We start from the raw sequence: 23,022 nt of genomic DNA on the forward strand, positions 1-23,022 counted from the left end.
ACATTTCGTACTGATACTGAGATAGCATTGTTTTTTTCAAGGAGTTCCCAGCATTTCACAAAATGTCCTTTCACCTCCTCACAAATCCCTGGGAGTCAGGAAGGGGGAGGAGTGTTCCACCTGTTTTAAAGGTCATAGAACCATAGAAATCAGAGCTGGAAAAAAAATATTTGGAGACAGTCTCAACTAGCCTTCTTTGTTTACAGAGGAAGAGATTGAGACCTAGAAATACTGGGACTTTCTAAAGTCCACTGCTAGCAGAGCCAGTTTTTCTGAATCCTAGTCCCTCACTCTGCTTTCCTCTCTACTGACGGATTTAATCTCAGCAGCCACAATGAATCCACATTATTGCTTAAAATAATAGTAATAGCTCACATTTCTCTAGTACTTTAAGGTTTTTTTCTAAAGCATTTATCCCATGGTCACCTTGGGCCTTAGTATAAGTGACTAAAGAAATAGCAGTAAAGGAGGGAGATATAGTATATGTATTATTTTCCTCACTTTACAGATGAGGAAACTGAGGCTTGGGTAGACTTAGACTTGCTCATAGACTCACAGCTGGGAAACATTAGGGATTAATTTACTTATAAATGAAATGAGGATGTTGAATTAGATGTCCTCTAAGGCCCCTTCCAGTCCTCAATCTATGATTCTATGACTGAATATGAACTTAGGCCTCCCAAATCCAACTCAAGCTTTCTTTTCACAAGATAATGGTCATGTTTTGTTCTGCCATAAATGTCGAGGTCTGACTCGTTCTTGCTTTTTCTTTTTTTTCCTTTTTTTCACCTCCAGTTCTACAGTGCATCAGGGATGCCTACCAAGCACCTCTCAGACAGCGTTTGTGCAGTGTGTGGGCAGCAGATCTTTGTGGATGTGAATGAAGAGGGCATCATTGAGAATACATACAGACTGTCCTGCAACCATGTGTATCCTGCCTAGCGTCCACAACTCCTTCTACCAGGCTGCCCTTTTGGCCATGGAAGAAGGAAAGGGTTGTATCCATGTCACCAGGCTAATTGGGGCTTGCATCTGTGACCCATGCTAGCTCTGCAGGGACTGGGGGCATGGGATGGGCACTAGGCCAGGGAAATTCAGCAAGCACTTGTTAAACATTTATAGTATTCAGTCTTGTGCTCAGCACTGAGGGAGATGATGGTTGAGTAAGACGTTGTCTTTATTTGTGTACCTTACGGTCTACTGAGGGGTAATGAGTTGTTTCAAGAAAGCCAAATGTGACAAGGCACAAGGGAATTCTAACCTGCTTGTAAAATAGAAAGCTATGTTAGGAGAAGAAAGGGAAGAGTGAAGACCCCTGAACATTTGAACTTAATAGGTGCTAGAGATAAGATTTTTCCAATCATGGGCAGAACTAGACCATCTGAAAGGAGAAATAATTTCTTGTGCTGCAAGGAACAATGATAAGGATCAAAAGGTGTTATTAACTGAGAGCATCAAGTAATAGTCAGAGGGGAAAAAAGACCTACTGTAGCAAGCAGTTAAGCGGTCTGCTATCTTTCCTGGGCATGAACCAGAGAAGTGACAAAAGGCCTCCAAGACCTGTCAGACTCAATAACTAGTATGCATTCCATGTTATCAATGTGAAGACAAATGATTTATCAATATGAGGAGAAAAGACACCAAAATGAACCTAGGAAGCATTACTGAGATCTATGAAATCCTGGACAAAAAAGATTGAAGACTTTTAGGGTCCACTCATCACTACTATGAATGGAAGGAAGGCAAGTTGGAAGAAAAAGGCAGATTTGGAAAATGACTAGCTGAGAAGATGGTATCTGAGAAAAGAATTTGGATTTTTTTTTTAATTTTTTTAAACCCTTAACTTCCACCTTATAATCTAGTGGTATTGGTTCCAAGGCAGAAGAGTGGTAAGGTCTAGACAAGGGGGGAAGTGATTCACCCTGGTTCACTCAGCTAGGAAGTGTCTGAGGCCAGATTTGAACCCAGGACCTCAAGAATTTGGAATTCTTAACCACAATTTAAAATAGAGGAATGATCAGGGATGGTGTAAACCTAAGAAAAGCTACTTTTTAAACATTTATCCAAGCTTAAAGTTGTGAGCTAGAGAATTTTAACTGAAAAGGGTTGAGGAAGGGGAAAAAAACCTTCCCCCACAGATATTCAGTGATGGGTACCATTGGAAGAACAGAAAAGAGGACTAGTATTTCACTAGAGACAATCTCCAAGAAGAAAATTTAATAATAAGCCTATGATCTCAGCTTTCTACACAGACGTACAAAGTATGGGTAGTAAACTAGTTGAATTAGATTTCCAAACCTAAAGAGACCAATTCGACCATATGAGTTTAGACCCAAATATGAGAAGATGGACTTTATTTCTGGGAAATGGTTCTAGGAGGACATACCTTCTTATAAAGGAGTGGTTTAATAGTATTTTATACTAAAGATGCTTATGTAGAAATCTGAAACCTGAGAACTGAAATATAGCGGGAAACATTAGAGAAAACATTATAAAATGATACTGTTATAGACGTGTCCTATAGACTTCCTGGAAAAAGGAGGGTTTTGATGAGGTATTCAGAAAAGGTCATAAATGGAAGCATTGATACTATAATAACAGGAGATTTGAACTGTCCAGACATTTACTTGAGGTCTATGCCAAAATCAAACCAGAACTTGGTGATAATTTCATCCTTCAAAAAGTAGAAGAAGCAGGAAAGGGAACTGCTATTCTGGGGTCTAATTCAGACAACCCAAGAAGGAACAAGAAGTACAAGGGCTTTAGTGGAAGTAACCATTCCATTATAGAATTAATGTTAAGAAAGAAGAGAAAAGATAGGCATAGTATTCCTTGTAGCCCAGATTTAGGCGAGTAGATTTCAAAGATTTCAGAGCAAGAAGTAGGATCCCTTGGCCTGATATTCTAGAGGGGAGGTTGCTCAGGAGAGATAGGAACATCTCCATTTTGTAATTCTGAAGAGACTAGTAGAAAGGAAAAAATGTCCTGGAATAGGAGACAACCAATGAAAATTGCCCAAAGTCAGCAGATGTGTGCCATGTGTTAGAGAAACACCATGAGGCTGTTGTTGATGGGTCACAGAAGATGGAGAACACTGTGGGAAAAGACTGGAAAGCTAGGCGAAGGCACAATTTGGAAGGCTTTAGAGGCCAAACAGACAGTATTATATGAGCTCCTGGAGTTGAATAGTATTCTCATATTTTAGGAAGATCAATTTGACAACTGAATGAAAGGTGAACTGGAGCAGAAAGACTGGAGATAGGACCAATTACCAGACTATTGCAATAGTTGAGGTTTGAAGTGATTGCTCGAGATTCCATCATTGATCTTTGAATGATCACAGGATTGATAAAATACAAGTGCCCTGATTTGTTTAAAAAAAAAAAAAAAAAAGGAGGGGGGGTTGTAGGGGCAGCTGGGTAGCTCAGTGGATTGAGAGACAGGCCTAGAGACAGGAGGTCCTAGGTTCAAATCCGGCCTCAGACACTTCCCAGCTGTGTGACCTTGGGCAAGTCACTTGACACCCCCCCCCCCCATTGCCCACCCTTACCACTCTTCTACCTAGGAGCCAATACACAGAAGGGTTTAAAAAAAGGGTGGGGGGGTGGTCAGGGTAGTATCCAGTAAGTTTTGCTTACATTCTCAGTATATTTCTAGGAAACATGAAAGTAATGGCTTGTGAGCATTTAGAAAGGGAAGCAGCAATCATATAGCTCATATGGCTTCATTAAGGAGAAGTTAAATGCCAGGTAAAACCCACTTCCTTTTTTTTTTTTTTAACCATGGTTACTAAAACATGGGAATTCTGAAGACATTCCTTAGCTTTCAGCAAAGCATTTGACAGAATGTCCCATTCTGCCTTCGTGAATAAGTTAGAGAAATGAACTAGACAATAGTAGTTACAGACTGGTTGAAAGACCAGACCCAAATAGTAATCATTAATGGATTGATATTAACTTGGTTAGTGTCTAGTGAAGTGCTCCAGGGATCTGTTCTTATCACTTTGCTTGTCCGCATTTTATTAATGACTTAGAAGTAAGATATAATTGCTGTTAGGTTTGTAGATAACACAAAGTTGGGAGGGATTAGTATCCAAGATGATTTCAATCTAAAATAGACTGAAATCAAATGTAATAATTATAAATGTAAAGCTCTATATTTGTCTTCAAGAAAATCACCATCACAAATATAGAATGAGAGAGATATGTTTAAATAAGTCAGCATGAAAAAAATAGGGAGTTTTTTGTGTTTTGAGAGAGAGAGAGAGAGAGAGAGAGAGAGAGAGAGAGAGAGAGATCCTCAACTGTATTTTATCCCTGGCTTTCCAGCCATTCTATAAGCTAAATCTCATGGTGGACCAGAGTCAGAATCTAGCGGGAGGAGAGAATGAGTTGAACAGGGAAATGTTTATTATTTGAGGATAATTTGAGCTGGCCTGGGATTGGGTTAGGGGGTGCTATCGTGAATGAGCTTGCTTCTCTCTACTAGTTTCTCTTAACCACCATGTGCCTTCAGATTTCATGAGTTCTGCATCCGTGGATGGTGTATCGTGGGAAAGAAGCAGACATGTCCCTACTGCAAAGAGAAGGTGGATCTCAAGCGGATGTTCAGCAACCCGTATCCTTTTGGACCTGGCCTGAATCAGTGGGTTTTCTTCCAAGGACCCTTTCCGGAAGACTGGGCAACAAAGGAATTTGGTGGGCACTCTGAAATGGCCTGGTCTGAAGTCAAGATGACTTTTCTCCAGTGTTCTTTGGCTTCCTGCTAGTGAAAGCAGAGCGAAGTTCCACACATTGGTTCTCAAAATTACCTTCTTCAAACCTTCTTCTCCCTGCATCTGCCTCTTTTTCTTTCTTAACCTCTTACCCAGTCTTCTTACTACAAAATTTCCAGACTTTTAGCAATGTTGACTTAATTCCTAACGATACCTCCTCAGAAACAGGTCTATCGGTATGTTGCGTGAGAGAGTCTCAGCCACTCAGGGCATTTTTTGTCTCAAGATCAAATCTGTGGTGTGGACGAGATGCTATTCTTGGATCCTGCTATAGTTCCTGTTACAACATGACACCTTCTTATTATCTTACCAGATATATATTTTCTTCCCCAAAACTTGGCCATTAATGCCTTAGGACCAGAGCCTGATTGTCATTTAACTCTTCTCTCTTTCCAGACTCCTCAACAGTAAATCAACAATGGTAACACATTCTTGGGTCAGTTTACTGAGACCACCATAATTCCTTTACTGCAGGCATAAAGATTCATAGTTCAGCCCTGAAGGGACTTCTTAAGAAGCCTCTCTAGCCCCTTCCCAGTTGAGATCTAGCTCTGGTTGGCTGTTCTTCATGGTCTTTCAGAATCTCACTTCATACATACATACATACATACATACATACATACATACATACATACATACATACATACATACATACATGTACACACACCTGCTGGCAGTTCTGTCACGCTTTCCAAAGCCACTTTACATAATCTCATTTAACTCTCACAACAACCTTGTAGAAGAGGGTAGGGATTCTTTTATAGATCAGAAAATTGAGGCATCATCAGGTAAAGTGACTTTCCTGGAGACGAAGATAGTGACAAAGCCAAGATTGAGACTAAGTCCAGAGCTTTTTTTTCCTATTACATCACAGCAAGGTTCCAAACCTCATTGTCCTCCTTGGCCACTCTCTAGTCCTTCCCCCCCTCCCCCCTTCCCCAGTAATATATGGTTTTTTTCCCATATAGAAGCAATTTTTAACATTCATTTTCTCACATTTTGAGTTCCAAATTCTTTCCCTGTGTTCTATTCCCACTCCCTAAAGGCAGTAAGCACTCTGATATAGGTTATGTATCTGCTGTCATGTATTATATATTTCCATATTGATCATGTTGAAGAAGACACACATCACTAAAAAAAAAACTAGTCCTTAATTTCTAAGTAAAACTGTCTTCACTATTCGAATTTTTCTTCCTCCTGCTACTGCTATCAGTAACCAAGTGCATATTCCTCACTTTTATTTTAAGGTTTACAAAATACTTGAATCGCAGTAATTTTATAAGGGTTAGTAGGTAGAATAAGTATTGTCAGTACTTTACAGATGAGTAAATGGGCACTTAAGGGTGACTTGCCCCAGGATCACCCAGAAGAATTGTAGCCAGGATTCCAGGCAAGGTCCTAACTCTAGGAAATTCCAAATTATCTTCATTACATCTTACAGCCTTTTACAGATACCTGACTAGGTAGCATTTTCAAAGTGCTTTTCCATCCATTGTCTCAGTAGAGTGAGAAAGGAATGGAGAACTACTGCTTCCCCCCCCCCCCAAGCTTTGTAAAATGTAAAAATGCTATAAAAATGAAGCATTGTTGATTATTGTAACTCCCTGCCATCCTCTAATGGGGCACTCATTCTCTGCCTAACAAAGGTAGGCCTATTTGGGAATAACAAATTGTTATTAATAGCAATATTCATAGCTGACTTTTCTAGCACTTTTAAGATTTGCAAAGTACTTTACAGATATTTTCCCATTTGAACCTCACAGTTTTATGGCGGAGGTACTATTGGTATTGTTATTCACACTTAATAGGTAAGGAAATAGGCTCAGAGAAATTTATTGACTTGCCATTGGTCACACATTAAGTGCCAGAGGCAGGATTTGAACTCAAGGCTTCCTGACTCCAACACAATCTGTTTTTTTTTTTTCTTTTTAATTTTTTTCTATTACATGTAGAAACACTTTGAGAATTGTTTTTGACGATTTAAAGTTCAGATTTTCTCTCTCTCCAGCACCGGTGGTGAATAGTCTGATATAGATTATACCTATACTTTCATGTAATGCATATTTCCATATTGTTCATATGATGGAAAAGACATATCACACATACAATAGAAAATAAAATACAATAGAATTCTTATGAAGGAAATATAATGGAAGATGGCATGCTTTGATTTGCTCCCAGATTCCAACAATTCCTTCTTTGGCTATGGATGGCATTTTTACCATGAGGCCCTTGTTATCTTGGAGACTGAAGTTCACAGTTGATCATCATGTCATATTTCTGTTACTGTATACAATGTTCTCCTGGTTCTGCTCACTTCACTTTGCATCAGTTCATATAAGACTTAGCAGGTTTTTCTGAACTCATTCTGTTCATCATTCCTTATGGCACAATAGTATTCCATTTAACCACACACCACAACTTGTTCAGCTATTTGCCTAGTGATGGAAACAACCCCTCAGTTTCCCGTTCTTTGCTACTCAAAAGAGCTGCTAAAAATATTTTGGCACAAGTAGGTCCTTTCCCTTATCTCTGATCTCTTTGGGATATAGACCCAGCAGCACACCACCTGTTATGATAATTCCAGCTGAATTCTTTCTAGAACATTCTCCTCCAATTGCTCTTAGTTCTGTTGCCTTGACCTAGAAAAAGACAAGTCTATTCCTTGTTCCACAAGACTTCTCCAGATATTCAAAAAGATTAGGCACTTGAGTATTCATTTCTTTTAACAGCCCAGCTTCATACCCCACTACCTCTACAACTCTTCTCATTTCTCTAGCCACCAGCACTGTTGATTCCAGAGGACTTTTTATCCCTTTTGGCTCCCTAAGCCTTTGTTTGGGTGAACCCCTTCATTTAATTCACCCCAGTCAAGGTAAGGGGTTTTCAGAAAGATCCTTACTGGAAAAAATACTTTGTAAACCATGGAGCACTATGCAAATGAGGTGTTAAAGGAATACGAAATACAAAATCTCCAGTCAAGTTTCTAGTGCTCTTCCTTCTATCAAAGTAAGTACAGTCCAGGCATGTATGGATTTGATTGATGTGTTTTCCAGGCGGAGTCTTCCTAGCCCATTCTTATTTCTTTTCTCAGCCTTAAAAAGATTTTATAACCTTGCTGCTCAACTCCTCCACACTCTAGTCTTGACAGACCAGATAGCTCCCTGAAGAGCTGCATTAGAATAGCTCACCTTTTCTGTGACTTCAAAGTTTACAAGTATTTTTCCTTACTCCAGCCTTGTGAAGTAGCAGTGCAAATAAGGGAAGGAAGTCAGGATCAAAGCATTTAAGTCATTTGTCCATCATCACTTTGCTAGGATACGAATCTGCATTTTTTTCTAAGATTAAATCCTTAGCTCCTTCCCATCATTCCCTTTCACAAAACCTGTGCCCCACAGTGGAGCTCTCCAGCTAAGTTCTTGTTCCTTATTCAAGGGACTCCCCCAATTCTCACTTCACTGACAGAACTGAAAAGAAAAATCTTGAGCCAGTGAATAACTGGAGTACATGTTACCACTCCACCCACTTGCCAAGTAACTCTTCCCTTAGTTTTTCTCCGGGAAAGGGGTCATTTCGAGAACCCTGCTCCTTGTTTAAATTAGGAAAATGCACATGTGCTAGCAACCTTAAGAAAAAGGTCAGTTATTTACTGTCAGTAGCCTCTCTCCCTAGCATGAAACCCTCCCCCCCCCCCCCACAAAGCATCACTTCCAGAGTAGACTTCCCCAGTTCCTTCGTTTTGATATGACATGATTGCCAGTTCTCCAGCCTTGTCACTGCCTTCAGAATGTGTTCCAATTTCCTAAAGTATGTTTTTCAGAGGTGTACACAGTATTAGAGAAATTAACTGACTTTATAGTAGAAGGCATGGGATAATATCACTGCCTTCACTCTGCTTTTATTCATGCTACATTAAGCTTTTTTGGTTGTCATGTTATCCTTTCTTACCCATAAGTTACTCTAAGTCCCCTTTTATTTTTCTTTTTTCCCATGAATTGCCTTCTTGCTATGCTTTCCCCATTTTTTGTCTGTGCCACTTGTTGAGAATGTTTTTGAAGGTATTCCTCCTCTATTATGGTTTGGATTCGATGTTCTCTTAGCTTTCTACCAACTCTGAAATAAAATCCTGTCATTCCAAGGCCCCCAAGTCAGCATCCATACTGCCTCCATTGCAGGCATCTCTAATTTACGAGAAGGGATGTCAGACATTTACAATTATAATACAAAGAAGGGATAGTACAGTCTCCTCACTCACTGGCTAGATATTCTAGCATCTCCCCCTATTCTCTTTTGAAAATTAGGGAATTTTTCTTCAAGTTAAACTAAACCAATTGCTTTTCCCCTCAACTTTGTTTACTATTCTTCAAAGCTATTCATGAATACCAGTCACTTGCTAGCTTCGCCACAGCCATGTCTACTTGCAAAACTCCTGCTAGAGAAAGACCTTTTAAGTGAGGGGCTGATCACAGATCTTGAGGCTGCAGACTTTATCCTTGATCATGCAGCATCAGGGAATCCATCCCCATTCTTCCATCCCCTGGGAGCCAAGATGTGGTTATTTTGCTTGGCTCAGCAGGAGAATGCTTGTATACCTGGGGTTGGTTAGCTTTATGGCTAACTCTGGCTCATAGGCTAGGAGAAAGAAGGCTGATGGAATCCTGGATATAAAAGCAGGGAAGGCCTTGGAAGTCATCCAATGCAATCCCTCATTTTATAGAGAAAATGGGAGCCTCAGGAGTTTAAGTGACTTGTCCAAGGTAATAAAAGTAGCAAGGCTGGGATTTTATTCAGTCCTCTGATCCTGAAAACATTGGCTTTCCCCAGTAAGCACCCACTTGGGGGCTGTTCTTCATGTCTCAAAAGTCTGGTCCTGGTTCTTCACACTCAGTTTCTGCCTATCTTTTTTGAATGTCTCTGTCTTTAGCTATTCTCTCCTTTCTTTTTCTAGCCCTCTCCTCTACTTCTTTGGGGATCTGCTCTTCTGTTCCACTCTTCTTCCCTCCCCCTTTCCCTCTCCCCTCTTCTCTTTCTTTTCATTCCCCACTCCATTGAATACCCATCCCCAAATTTATTAGCAAAATTGATTTAAGACCTTTTGAGGGCCAAGGATCAGAAGTTGGGGGGAGGGAGAGAGAAGAGGAATGATGACAGCAAGTTTCATTTCCTCTCTCACACACCTCCTATTGGGCATCAGAAGCTCTCTCTGTGCAAATCTTATTCTGGAAGTATCAGGGAAGTTAAGTCTAATCTGACCAGGATGGATATGGATAGGTCATGAATGGGAAAACCCCGATCCTTGCAACCAAATGTCCCATGTGGTCATGACCACTAGTCTAGCCCACCAGAACCTCTGTTCTCTAAGCTCTGGGCCCTTTTCTTTAACCTGTGCGCCTTGAAGATGGGAGCGGCCTCATGTCATGTATGGACAGCTGCTTGACTGGCTCCGCTACCTTGTGGCCTGGCAGCCAGTCATCATTGGACTGGTACAGGGAATCAACTACGCCTTGGGCCTGGAGTAACCATGGAGCAGAAGGGAAGCAGGGGCAGAGGGTCTGTGGCAGGTAGCCCACCAGCCTGAGACCCCTGGGCTGACCCAGCTCCTCCCCTCAACACAGCTGGCAAAGACCTCATCATCCTCTACAACCACTTCCAAACACTCCCTCCTCGGCTCCAAGGGAAGACTCTTGTTTCGGGGGGTGTGGCAGTGAACCAGCCCATGGGGGCTCCCGGACAGGGAGGTTCTTTTTAAAAGAAAATTATTTTAATGACTATATTTAAAAACCTTTTTTATTGCAAGAATGTGAGACAGTGACAACCATCTTCCCTCCCTTCCTCCCACTTCCTAGTTTTCTTACCCTTCCTCATCCCTGTTTGCTGGCTTGAGAGCCCAAAACTGAAATGGAAAGTTCTATGGCAGCCTGGGTTGCAAGCAGAACCCTGAAAAAAACATCATTCCATCTCCCCCCCCTTGGAGCTCTGTGTTATCTCAAAAGAGGTCTCCCCAGCCCTGGAAAGAGCCCTAGCCCTGCATGATATGTGGAGTCGGAGGGTTTCCCTAACAGTTTCCGTGCCTGGACATCTGGGCCTACATGAGGAAGCGCCCCCAAATCCCCTTCTGTGGCTAAGCAGTATTGTCAGGATTGCTGGGTATTAGCATTCCTAAGAGCCAGGCAGAAAATGAGGAATCTCTGAGGAGATGAAAGAGCCTCAAGCGGTCCGAGCCCCAGGAGGGAGGACTGGTCCGCACAGCTGCCTTTAGCAGCCCTCCCTTTGGTACACTTAGCTGGAGGATCTCCTCCTGGGGTGTGTATCTCCCCACAGGGGACAGCTGCACCCAGAGCCAATTGTGCAGCTGGGGAGGGATGGCTCTAAGCAGGTGCTCAACTGGCCAGTGACATTTCGGGTGCCTTCCCCTCTAGCCTACTGCAGCCTCTGTCAGGTTGGGGGGGACTGCCTGCCTTCCAGGGTAAATGATCGCTGCTTTGGAGGTCGTTTTCCAAAGCCATGAACCCACCTGTTCCCCTGGATTCTGCCCTGTCCCACCAGACACCCGCAGGGACACAGCCACATCCATTCAACCTCCTCATCCCTTCCTGATGTTTTCAAAATTAGAAAAAAAAAAACCCACCACACCCCCCCACCCCCGAGATTCTTGTAGTGGCTGGGAGAGCTCAGAATGGAAGAGAGTTGCCTTCAGTGGCCCTCCATCAGGCTTGATCATGGAAAGTCACCTCTCCAATTGGGAGTTCCTCACCTTGGACTGGGTGTTGCTTTGGGCGGGGGGCAGAGTGTTTTTATCATCTAGTGATGTAAGCACCCGCCAGAGCCATCACTGCCCCAGAATGGCTGGGGAGGTGTCGCCCAGGGCTGTGAGAACCAGAGAAGCCAGGGCTTCAGGGAACCGGGGAGAAAGGCCTCTTTGGGCCTTGGATGTCTGTTTGGGTCAGGGCAGGAGAGCTTGAAAACGTGCGATGAGGCAAGATTTTTAAGTGAAATTGGAAGTAGTGAATGATGTGCCAAAAGAGAGGAGGAAATGGCGATCTTGGAGCCAAAACTGTCATATCCCTCCTCTAGTTATGGCTTTCTGAGGCTCCCAAGTCTCTGGGTATGTTGCTAAGAACAGGCCAGTCCAGGGAATCCCCTGACTTAAGGACTGAGTGCATTTGCTTCTTGGCCTGGCTCTTTACTGGGCCTGTGAAGGGAGAGAGAAATGGCCTGTGATCAGGGCCCTCAGGCCAGAAAGCTGGCTCCTGGGCGCTGCTGTGGAACACTAAGCTTTTAGCTGGGCCCCCAAACAGAGCTTCTTAGGGCGGGGCGTTGAACCAGAGGAAAGAAAGGAGGCGAGTGTTGAGAGATGCCCCTTAGAAACTTCCTAGGACTTTGACAGGAGACTTCTCTCCCCCATTGAAGAATCTGCCGACTGAGGGATCTCTAAAGGTACTAGAGCCCCTCCTTCCCCTTCCCTACACTCGGCTCTCGGGCTAAGGCTGACACCAGGAACGGGGAGGGAGGAAGAGGGAACACCGCGGGTCTGCCTGGGCTCCTGCATTAGAGGCTACGTCCCAGGCTGAACATCCTCAACACCACTGGGAGGGAGGGCCGTTATTGGTAGGTTTTCTTGTTGTTGTTGTTGTTGCTGTTGTTGTGGGGGTATGGGGTGGGGATCATGGGAGGCCAGAGGCCAGACTGGGAAGAGGGGAGCCCTCAGCTTTTGGGGTCACCTCCAGGACCTGGAGCCTATCCCCTAAAGAGGTGGTGGGCCCAAGCTTTCTCACAACTCCAGTTTTAATAAAACCCAGTGAGCTGAGAGAAATTCCTGAGTTCCTTTTACTTGGCTTCTCCCGTGTTGGGCCCTATTTCCTAGGAAGGACTAGCCATCACCCTGCCACCATGCGCAGAACCTTCTGCCTGCCTCCGTACCAGAGAGGCTCATTGATCCCAGGTCACAGGATCACCGTAAGCAAAGGAGGAGGCCACCATCCAGGATGTCTTCCCTGGAGACAGGTCAGAGCCAGCCTGTTCCTGCCCACACCCAGGCCTCTCCCTCAGCTTCTGGGTTTGAAGAAGTCCCTTTATCCTCCCCGAGTCTCCCTTTTCTTATCTGTTAAACGAAGGGTTTGGACTATGATCTCTAAGGTTTCTTTCAGCTATGTCTGTGTTCTATATTCTTATTATTCAAGTGATGATCCTGCCAGTTTCCACCTGAAAAGCTGGCTGGCGACCCTGGCCCATGGTTACTTGTCTTTTCCCGCAAGTAGTTCCTGGGGAAAGCTGAGCTAGTCCTCACCAGTCCAAGGATGCTTCCAGCCTCCCCCCTCCCTCATTCTCTCCTTTTGAGCCTTGCCTACCCTTGACCCAATAAAATGTGTTTAAATGAAAGCCTGGGGAGACAAGACAGGGGAAGTATGCTGAAACATCCCAGTGCTTTCAGGGAATGTACATTAAGGAGAAAAAATCCAGAGTCATTCCAGTGGGGGGGAGGTGGGATGGCACCCTAGAAAAGGCAGAACCTCGCCGAGTCCCCCCGGGCTGGAACAGGACTACTTGAGTGGAGCAGACGTTTATTTGCCAGGCACTGTGCTCGAGGAGCTGGCTGTCTAACGCAAATATGTCCAAAGCAAACTTGGATGGTGGCGGCTGTCTGTACTGCATGACTGCTTGGTCAGACTAACCTGAGCCACAGAGCAGGCACAAAGAGCCCGTGTGAACATTTGGGATGGAAATGGCCCATGACATACAGGGTACGGAGGAACCTGTAGAGGCTGAGCTTTTACTTGGGACTTAAAGGAAACCAGAGGTCAGAGGAAGAGCAAGTGTTCCAGACATGGAGGAGAGCCAGAGAAAATACCCAGAGCCAAGCAGCAGTGTCCTGCTCATGGAATAGTCAGGAGGCCGGTGTCCCTGGATCCAATTCAAATCAAGATGTAAGAAGACTGGAAAGGGAAGAGGAAGGATCAGTTATGAAAGGCTTTGAACGTCAAAGAGGATTTTATATTTGATCCTGGAAGAAATTGGCAGGGAGGTGAGATGATTGGACCTGGACTTTAGAAAAATCACTTTGCTAAAAGGCCAGGAAATTCAGACGGAAGAGGCGAAGGCCTTACACAAGTGTACCCTCGTACCAGACACTCCTCTACAGTTACATTTGGCCCAGGGGATTCACTGTGGAGTGTAACCTCAAAGATAATGGGAAGTGCTCCTTCCGTTCGCCTATTCAGCCTCACAACCATTGTGGGAGGCTCCAGGCCCTGCTGCCGTGATGGGCAAGCCCCTGGTTTGTATAGGTTTTGTCATGAGAAACTCAGAATGATGTCCAAGCAACTGAAAGCTACTTAGAAATTGTTTGGGAAGTAACAGGAGTGGGAGTAACCCAAGGAGGGCTTATTGGAAGAGGAAGTACTGGAACTGCCCCTCAAATGATGAGTAGGAACTGGATGGCAAAGCAGAGGGAAGACAGTCCAAATTGGGGAGGGACCTGGAAAGAGACAAATCAGACAATGGAGATTTTTGATCCTACATGTCTAAACTTCACCAAGATTGGCATGAGACTCCTTGTATCTTTTTCGTAAAGGCTTCAACTTTGTCATAGAATCATTGGTTCCAAGGCAGATGAGCAGTAAGGGCTAAGCCACTGGAGTTAGGTGACTTGCCCAGGGTCACTCAGCTAGGAAATGTCTGAGGCCACATTTGAACCCATCTTCAGGTCTGGCTCTAGCCACTGAGCCACCTAGCTGCCTCAAGATTCCTTGTATTCTTGACTTCCATTTCCCTACCCACTCTGGGACACCTGTCCCAACCAGGCCCAAAAGGTTCTGAGACCAGGTTTCTGGGCCCTGGAAGTTTGGAGAAGGGTCCCATGGTTCCTGCCCTCGAGAGCCTTTACATTGTAATTAGAGAAACATGATTCAGAGTGGGTTGGGGTTATCCAGGGCCCTAGAGTTCAGGGATTGGGTAGGTCAGGTGAGGGCTGTCCATCCTGGTGTCTAGAAGGCTCAGGGTGCTGGCAAGGCCAAAGCGTTGGCCATAGCTAGACTTGCACAGATGGAACAGTCTCATCTATTCTTCCCTCAACCTTCCCTTGGCCCATCCTCACCACTACTTAGGACAGGGTGTGGAAGGAGCTGAGGAAACTGAATCCGGAATATGGAGAGAGCCATGAAGCAGAATCAAGAAGCTCCCAGGCTCAAGACCTGGGAAGGACTAGGGAGACAAGCACACTTTCACTGTTGAACCTCCGAGAGTAAAAGGAGCATCTCTGCAGAAGGATGCTGGAGGCTGACTGAGGAGCCCCGGGGCCCTGAGCACGGAGGCTCCCTGCACTGCCGTGCCCTGCTCTGAGCATTCTGGGCCTCGCTCAAGGCTTTCACAGCCGGTAGCTGACCCCATCAGGTGGCCGTGGACAACCCGGCTAGAAGGCGCCCAGTGGAGTGGAATAATGGAAAGAAAGAGTGGCGTGTGGGGACCTGGGCATATGTCGGCCTCTGCGTGTGTCCTGGATGGGTGCCCTGCCCCTTGGTCAGAATGGAAGTGAATGAATGGGAGGAGCTTGAAGGGGTCTCAGGTGTCTAAATATTTTTAGGGTTCTCCCTGAGTTTATCAGCTGACACTTTATCCCTGAAAAATTCATCCAAGAGAGCAGCTGGGTGCCTCAGTGGATAGAGAGCCAGGCCTGGAGATTGGAGGTTCTGAGCTCAAATTTGGCTTCAGTTTTGTGCTGCTGGGCAAGTCACTTAACCCCCATGGCCTAGCCCTTACCACTCCTCTGCCTTAGAACCAATACCCAGTACTGATTCTAAGATGGGAAAGTGAGAAAGAGAGGAAGGAAGGAAGGAAGAAAAGAAAGAAAGAAGGAAGAAAAAGAGAGAGAGGAAGGAAGGAAGTTTACCCATAAGACCCAGCTATATCCCAAGAAGCTCCTCTAAACAAAACAGGAAAGAAAATAGCAAATAGTTGCAAAATGAACAGATTTCCCATTTCTTAAATCATCAGTTCTCATTGGTAGATTGACAGTAGACATCATTCCGTGTGGATTCCTAACAGCTCTGAGTTAGATGTTGAATGAGGAAATGGAAGTGGCATCCATGCAGGGCAAGACCGGGAAAGCAGCCAAACCTAACCAAATACCCCCAGAAGAAATACGTGCAGTTATGATGGCTCTCGAGTGATTGATTTGATCATAAGTGAAATACTAAAAGATTCCAAAAGAATGGAAAAGGTCCCAGAAGCTACAATGATCAACCCCCAAAAAGGGAAACCAAGACAGCAACTACTGAGCTTTATAATCTACCCCTTTGGATTAACCCATTAGTACATATATCTTGCATAGATGCTCAGATTTGAAAAGGAGAAAAATGGTGGGTTGGATTGAATTTGGGATGTCGTAGAATGCTCGCATTTGCCCCTTGCTGCAGAACCTCATTTTTTCATGTTCCCTTTGGCCCAGGAGGTCCCAAGTGGCTCCTACTCTGGATGCAACAGAAGCCCAGATTTCTCTGGGGGACAGCCTGACTAAAGGGATCGGGTTGCTCTCATCCTCTGGCTCATTATTCCCCCATCCTGCAGAACTGAGAAAAATCTAAAACAAGTCTTGGATACGGCTCTCGTCTATACAGCACCTCCTTTCCCTTACTCTCCCAAACTGACCTTGGGTTCAAAGGTTAGATGCCCAAAGGGTGCTAGAACAAATTACAGGTCCAAACCTCTGAAAACTACAGCTCATCAGCCCCCCAAACTGTCATACTCATTTTGTTAGCCAGTAGACAATTAACTCAAAGAAACAGCATTTACTAAAATGGCACAGTAAAAATAACAGCTCTAAAAACATTTCCTCCGTAAGTCTGCTGGGGGTGTGTGTGTAACTTTCCTACAAACTCATCCAGCCATTTCTAGGAAGAATGAGCTCAGCTCAGCCTTAAATAATCCACGTACCGGGAACATGGTTGGCCAAGACAACCCATCTCTCTGGTCTGTAGTACTTCCTCTTGTGGAAGCCTCCTGCCGCGTTCTTCTGGCTGAGGAGTTTCTGCTAGGCAGGTCAATGAGCTGGGCTCCCCTGGAGCTCCACTGCCAATGGCTTGGGTCATTGCCCTCCTGAGCCTGAAGATGGATCTCTTCTTTACTGAGAGGACTCATTCCTTGAAGCTGCTTCCTGCCTCGGGTGACTTAACTCCCTTTGAGTGTGGACTGTGTCTCTTTCTGAGTGGGGAGGACTCTGCTCTCTGCAGAGATGCTTTATCTCCCCCTCAGGAAGGAGTTCTACTGCCATGGCCAATGGACCAATGAGCCAATGAGCCAATGGCTAGGTGAAATCCTAGACCAGCGGTCGGCAACGTATGGCTCTTTCTGCAGGAGCCATAAAGTCAATTTTTTTCAGGCGCTGTTACAGGAGTGGCACTGTGTGCACTGTACGGCTCTCACGAAATTACATTTTAAAAAATGTGGCGTTTATGGCTCTCACGGCCAAAAAGGTTGCCGACCTCTGCTCTAGGGCCTCCTCTCACACCACCCTCTGAAACAGGAATAGGGATCAGATTCCACAGAACTACTCTTGGCTTTGTTGACTGCAGAATTAGCCATTTTTAAAGGTGACTGAGGGATTAGGTCCTTTTCCATGGGCCAAGGAAGTAAAGGGCTTCTTTAATTCCATTGGAGAGATTTTCTTACTCCTGAAAGGGGTGGCAGAGTTGCCTTGCATCTCTAGGGCTTAGCACAGTGCCTGCCTCATAACAGGTGCTAAATAAATGTAATGATCCAAAGTGTTCAAACACTAACACTTCCTATCTGTTGCTCTTTGCGTCACTTGGTTGGTGGTAGTTGCTCATATCTGACTCATTTTAATTTTGGCAAAGATAATATTGGACTGGTTTGCCATTTCCTTCTCCAGCTCATTTAACAGATAAAGAAGCTGAAGTAGACAGAGTTAAGTAACTTGCCCAGGGTCACACAGCTAGTAAATGTCTGAGGTGGAGTTTGAACTCAGGTCTCCCTGACTCCAGGTCTCAAGTTGTTGTCCAACTCTTCATTTGGGGATTTCTTGGCAAAGATACTACAGTAGGGTCCTTCTCCAGCTCCTTTTATACAGAGGAGGAAACTGAGGCAAAAGAGTTAGGTGACTTGCCCAGGGTCACACAGCTATTGTGTGTCCAAGGCCAGATTTGAACTCCGGAAGATTAAGCTTTCTGAGTTTGGGTTGAATGTACTAGCCACTGTACCAACGAGCTGCCCTTACTTAGTCCGCTCTCTCCTTATCTGTGATTACGTCCTGGGTTCAGGGACTCACTCCTACCACAGTGTCCCCAAAAGAGATTTAAGAGGTATCAGGTCAACAGGACAGCTATTTATTTCCTCTACCACAAAAGAAGTGTTTACAACCCCACACTCATAAGCGTGCATGGACAAATCCCTTAAACGTAAAACGAGAACCCATCGCTGTGGCTATTTTATTTTGGTCGCGCCCTCCCCCCCCCCCCCAGAAGGGCCGCCATCCCGGCCCTTCTCCCTTTTGTCCCCCGGGCAGGAAGAGGTGAAGCGACTTTCCCTGGGTCAGAGGAAGGACTTGAAGCCTCCCAGGAGCTCTCCCAGGCCCGAGGTAGCCTCCGTCGCTGGCAGTGCCCATCCCGCAGCTCCAGCATCGTACCCTGAACGGCAATGGCAAGGGCGGCCCTAAGCAGCTCTTCTGAGCACGCCAGCGATCTGAGACATTCTGAAGGACTCGGGACAGCAGAGAAGCGAGGGCGGATGCAGATGGAAAGACGCTCTTCTTCGCCTTTTTTGTAGAGTTGGGTTTGATCCCAGTGCTCTCTCCAACGTTTTGCAGAATCATACAGAGGAGCAGCTAGGTAGGTCGGCGGATGGAGAGCCGGGTCTAGAGTCCTGGGTTCAAATAGCTTCCTAGCTAGGAGACTGAGCAAGTCGCTCCACCCCCATTGATGCTAAGGCAGAAGGGAACGGGTTTTCCTTTCTTCATGAATTAACCAGCTCCGCACTTCCATCACAATCACAACAGATGAGCGGCCCGTCTCAAGGAGGGAGAGAGACGATTTGGAGGTTATTTCAGAAAAAGTATGTAAAAAATGATCCAAAGTCATTGGGGAAATCAAATGTTAAATTTAAAAAGAAGCAGAAGCAGAAGCCAATCAAGCACTGGGCTCATCTTGGCAGGGACAGATCCCCACTGCGGGGAGCTCAAATGTGGCCCACAGGAAGGAAATGGGAAGAGTCCTTCCGTCTCTACGGAAAGGCCACGGGATAGCTGCGCCCAAAGGCTCTCGGTTATTAAGTGGCCAGGCTCTTCCTGAAGGGGACGGGGTGGGGGGCATTGCGGCTTGGACCCACGTGGGAAAGACCAATCTGAGAATCGTGGATCACTGAGACCTTTAAGGAATCAGATCCGAAGGTGATCCCGATGGTGAATAGGGCACGGGGAGCCCGGGCGCCAGACCCGGAGCCAGGAGGTCCTAGGAGGGTTCCCGTCTGGCCTCAGACACTTCCTGGGCAGGTCCCCCATGGCCTGGCTCTCCTTAGAATGAATACTAAGACAGAAGGTAAGAAAGACATACATGGTGAATAAAAACGAGCTTTAGTACATTTATTGCCAATGCTTTAAAAAGGGAGATTTTCCTCCAGTGAGCAAAGTCATGGGAAGTGCTCCGTTGGGACGCAAAATCCCTGAGCTTTGGGGTTTCCAATCCTGGCTTTTCCACAGATGTTCAAATCTGGTCCTCCTCTGCTCCTTCCTGCCCAAAGCTCCTGGATGATGGCGCCTGGTCTCCTACCCACCACCAGGGCGCTGCCTCACTTCTCGGAAGTCCCCTGAGGCCCTCGGATGGCTCATGCGCTGCTGCCCGGTGACACGGGGCTGTTCCCGTCATCAGGCCCCTTGGAGGAAGTCCCAACTCTCCAGCCAGCCTTGGGAGAGCCTCGGTTGCCCCGAAGGAAGCTGTTTCCGTTAGCCACAGGGGCGCCGCTGGGGGATGATCATTGGAAAACTGACGTCTTCTAGGAAGCCGGGAGGGAGAGCAGTTGTGGGGGGAGGGGAGGAAGCTGGGCTAATTGTTACAGCCGGGAGGCCAGGGAGTGTCCAAGGATTCCCAGAGTTCTTAGAGAGGGAGGGGGGTCCACAATAATCTCCAGAAATCCCCGGTGGGACACGGAATCCCGGAGCTTCTTGGTTTCCTAATCATGGCTTCTCCACAGATATTCTAATGTAAGAAGCCACGTTATGAAAAGCATCTGAGTCAGGAAGAGAGATCACAGGACCATAAGCCTAGACCTAAAATGAGGCAGAAGTGCCTCATTTTACACGGGAGGAAAATGAGTCTTAGAGGGAGAGGAAGGGGCCCAGCCAGGGCGGCAGGTCCCTGTGGCCAGGTGACTGATCCGGGGCAAGTTCCTGGCGCTCTCATCCCCTTTTCCTTCTCTGTAAAAAGGGAGCCTCTGCCCTGCCTGTGTGGAGGCCTCTCCTCCCCTCCCCTAGCACGCAAGCATGCTTCGCATTCGGGGCTCTCCCTGGTGGTCACAGGTTTGACCCGCGTCTCTGCCCCTCCCGCTCCCCACCGCTGGGGAAGTCTGGAAGCAGGCGTGGGAGGGAGGAACTATAAAAAGAAACGCCGTCCTGGGCGGGCCCAGATACGTCCAGAGAGAGCCAGACCCACGCCATGGCCTGGAGGAAGCCCCGGGCAGGAGGTGGGGGTGGATGAGAAAGGGGGGAGGGGGGCCGGAGCCCGGGGCTAAGACTCCCCGTCCGAGCCCTTATGAGGCAGCCTGGGTCACCCTCTCCGCTCTCTCCTCTAGGCCTCAAGGTCCGGGCTGCCTCGCTCCTCTTCTCAGGGCTGCTCTCGCTGGTCCTGAGCTCGCCTCTGGCCAGGGATGCAGGTAAAGAGAGGGATACCTCGGCCAGAGACAGGGGCTCCCATTCACTACGAGCCTTCCGCGTCCTCCCGGGGAGGGTGGGGGCGGGGCAGGGGTGGGAGCGGGGTTTCTTTACTTGGGCATGACGGGAGGCCGAGCTCCGCGCCCCAGGGCACAGCGACCATCACCCATTCTTTTGTCCACAGATCAGGCCTGCCCAGAGCCGGGCTTGCAGGTGACGTTGAAGAGGACCGAGTCTGGGATCTCAAAGGGTAAACGGGGGGGCGTGGGAGCTCAGGGACGGAGGTGCAGTCCTAGATAAGGGCAGGGGTGGGGATGGCTGGATCGAGGGCACCGTCCGAGAAGTAACATCTCTTGGTTTCGAAGACTTGAGGCGGGAGGGAAGCGAAGTTCTAACCGTGGCTGTCGCCATCGCTACCCCAGGGCAGGTCACGTGCCCCCGAGCCTCATTTCCCTATCTGTAAAATTAAGGCCCGGATGAGATGATCTTTAAAGGCCTTTCCAGAGCAGCTCTCCTAAGAACAAGTGTTATTTGGTCTTACTCGGGAGCCACCACAGGCAGCCTGCATTCAGCCACTCGCCCACTCGCCCGAGTTCTGAGAGCTCTGGTGGAGGAGGCGCTCACTGCGAGGCGGGCGTGGAACCGTCACTGGGCCAAGGAATGGGGCGGGGCTAAAACATACCACTGTCCTCCAGGCCCGCCAGGAGACCTAGGCGGGAGGAGGATGCGGGGCAGAGCCAAGGGCTTGGGCTTCCACCATCGCCTGTGAGGGGGTGGCCCTTTGTGAAGGTGGGGTCCGAGAGGAAGCCAAAGGTACAGCTAGCGGCACTGGACGAAGGCTGGCGGCTCCAGGGGAAGCAATGGGGAGAGGCGGCATTCGGACCCCAGCACGAAACCGGCGGGACATCCCGATGTGGTCCCAGATAAGGAAAGGGAGGACGGTGGGACTGGCTCCCCACGTGGCCTCCTCCCCGGGACGAAGCCGTGATAAACTTGGAGAAGACAGCCTCGGAGAAAAGGCAGTGGAGGGGACGGGAGAAACACGATCCCCAGGGGAGCATGAGCTCCCGATGCGTGTCTGCAGTTTGCCTAAATTAGTCCTCGAGAGGGGGGCGCAGGCATCGCGCTTCCCGTTACCCTTGAGGCCCCGGGCTATGGGGCCCAAGCCCAGCATTGTGCCTCTTTGGCCCAATACGAGGACCTGGTGGAGGAGGTGGTCCCTAGGGCTGGAGCTGAGCAATTTGGAAATGGGGCCCTTTGTTGCTGGCCTCGGCTGAGAGGTTTCACCCATCAGAAACCAAGAATTTTATAAGTGAATGGAATCTGGCCTGGGGCACTTCCTAGCCGGGTGACCCTGGGCAAGTCACTTCACCCCATTGTCTAGCCCCTCCAGCTCGTGTCTGGGCACCTATACACAGGATTGATTCCACAAGAGAAAGGATTTTAAAGAGTGGGAGATGGGAACCAGGAAGCCTCACGTCTCTCCTCCTGGTAGGGCCCGTCCCTCTCTGGGCCTCAGTTTCCCCACCTGTAGCTGATACTAAAGAAGCCAGGGCCAGCCCTAGGCTGAAAACCCTTTGTTGCCCCCTCTCAGATGGGCCCCTGACCCTGACCTGCACCGGCTGCAGCCCATTTCCCCACTCCAGCATCATGTACTGGCTGGGCAACGGTTCCTTCATAGAAGACCTGCCTGGAGCCCTACTGGAGGGCACGACTTGGTAACAGGGCAGAGGGTCTGGGGGGAAGGGAGGGCTGGAAGGCTGGGTGCCTGCCCACCCCCAACCTGCTCCCCACCCTACCCCCCACCCCCAGGAGGCAGCCTCAGAGCCATGTGACCTGGCTCCATCGAGACCTAGTGCTAGAGGAGTCCAGCCCCTCGCTCATAGCCACCAACTTCTCCTGTGTCCTGGTGGACCCGGGCCAGCTCACTCAGCACCACATGCTCCTGGCCCAGCTCCTGTTCCAGGTGAGGGCTGGGCAGGTGCCCACTAGGGGGTAGGTGCATTTAAGGATGGGGGTGAGATAGACCAAAGAACAAGTCCTGCTCCAGAAGAGCCCCCCAGTTTTGTCTGCACCCACAATTCCTGTAGTTTCCCCAGAGGAACCCCACCATCACCGATCTGTCCATCTCCTCCCCAGCAGGAGTTCGGGCCAAGAACATCCCAAACTCTGCCTGTCAGTCACCAGCCGGGGAACCCCAGTGCGGCCCCATCTCCCACTACCTCAGAGCCCTGGGAAGAAGCCAGCCACACCTCTCCCTAGATGGCAGACCAAGCCTGACTGGGCAAGACAGCAAGCAGGGGAGCAGGAGCCCCTCCAATAAAGTGTTATCCCAAGCCTTGTCTGGGTCTCATCCTTGGATCAGGGGAAACCACTG

General features: G+C 47.6%; 2 protein-coding genes across 8 annotated transcripts in view; both read left to right on the plus strand.

Moving 5' to 3' along the window:
* The window catches only part of RNF121 (ring finger protein 121), a 109,347-nt gene extending 98,800 nt beyond the window's left edge, over positions 1 to 10,547 (plus strand). Inside the window, exons 9-11 of the mRNA XM_044668905.1 lie at positions 796 to 929; positions 4,516 to 4,617; positions 10,173 to 10,547. Coding sequence (XP_044524840.1) covers positions 796 to 929; positions 4,516 to 4,617; positions 10,173 to 10,293 — 357 coding nt within the window. The 3' untranslated portion in view covers positions 10,294 to 10,547. The remainder of the gene's footprint in view (positions 1 to 795; positions 930 to 4,515; positions 4,618 to 10,172) is intronic.
* Positions 10,548 to 18,307: 7,760 nt separating this feature from the next.
* On the plus strand, positions 18,308 to 22,981 carry LOC123238769 (interleukin 18 binding protein). 7 transcript variants are annotated; one of them, XM_044665978.1, is made up of 8 exons: positions 18,308 to 18,612; positions 18,780 to 18,835; positions 19,479 to 20,458; positions 20,567 to 20,647; positions 20,830 to 20,895; positions 22,240 to 22,363; positions 22,458 to 22,611; positions 22,785 to 22,981. In XM_044665978.1, exons 3-8 carry the CDS (start codon positions 20,431 to 20,433, stop codon positions 22,905 to 22,907), a joined length of 576 nt encoding a protein of 191 aa, XP_044521913.1. In that variant the 5' UTR covers positions 18,308 to 18,612; positions 18,780 to 18,835; positions 19,479 to 20,430; the 3' UTR covers positions 22,908 to 22,981. The 7 variants fall into 7 exon arrangements, with proteins under 7 accessions (XP_044521913.1, XP_044521914.1, XP_044521912.1 ...); XM_044665979.1 differs by lacking the exon at positions 18,780 to 18,835; XM_044665977.1 differs by lacking the exon at positions 18,308 to 18,612 and having other exon boundaries at positions 18,640 to 18,835.
* The last annotated feature ends 41 nt before the right edge of the window (positions 22,982 to 23,022 follow it).

This window comes from Gracilinanus agilis, chromosome 3 (assembly GCF_016433145.1).
Source record: "Gracilinanus agilis isolate LMUSP501 chromosome 3, AgileGrace, whole genome shotgun sequence".
In the NCBI taxonomy this organism is placed as follows: Eukaryota; Metazoa; Chordata; class Mammalia; order Didelphimorphia; family Didelphidae; genus Gracilinanus; species Gracilinanus agilis.

What these genes read in the sequence shown, in the direction of transcription:
- LOC123238769 (XM_044665973.1), top strand. Translation starts at nt 19,179, where the DNA reads ATGGTGAATAGGGCACGGGGAGCCCGGGCGCCAGACCCGGAGCCAGGA. An exon ending in CGAGTCTGGGATCTCAAAGG is followed by an intron (nt 20,896 to 22,239) that starts GTAAACGGGGGG and finishes GCCCCCTCTCAG; the next exon opens with ATGGGCCCCTGACCCTGACC. An exon ending in CTACTGGAGGGCACGACTTG is followed by an intron (nt 22,364 to 22,457) that starts GTAACAGGGCAG and finishes CCCCACCCCCAG; the next exon opens with GAGGCAGCCTCAGAGCCATG.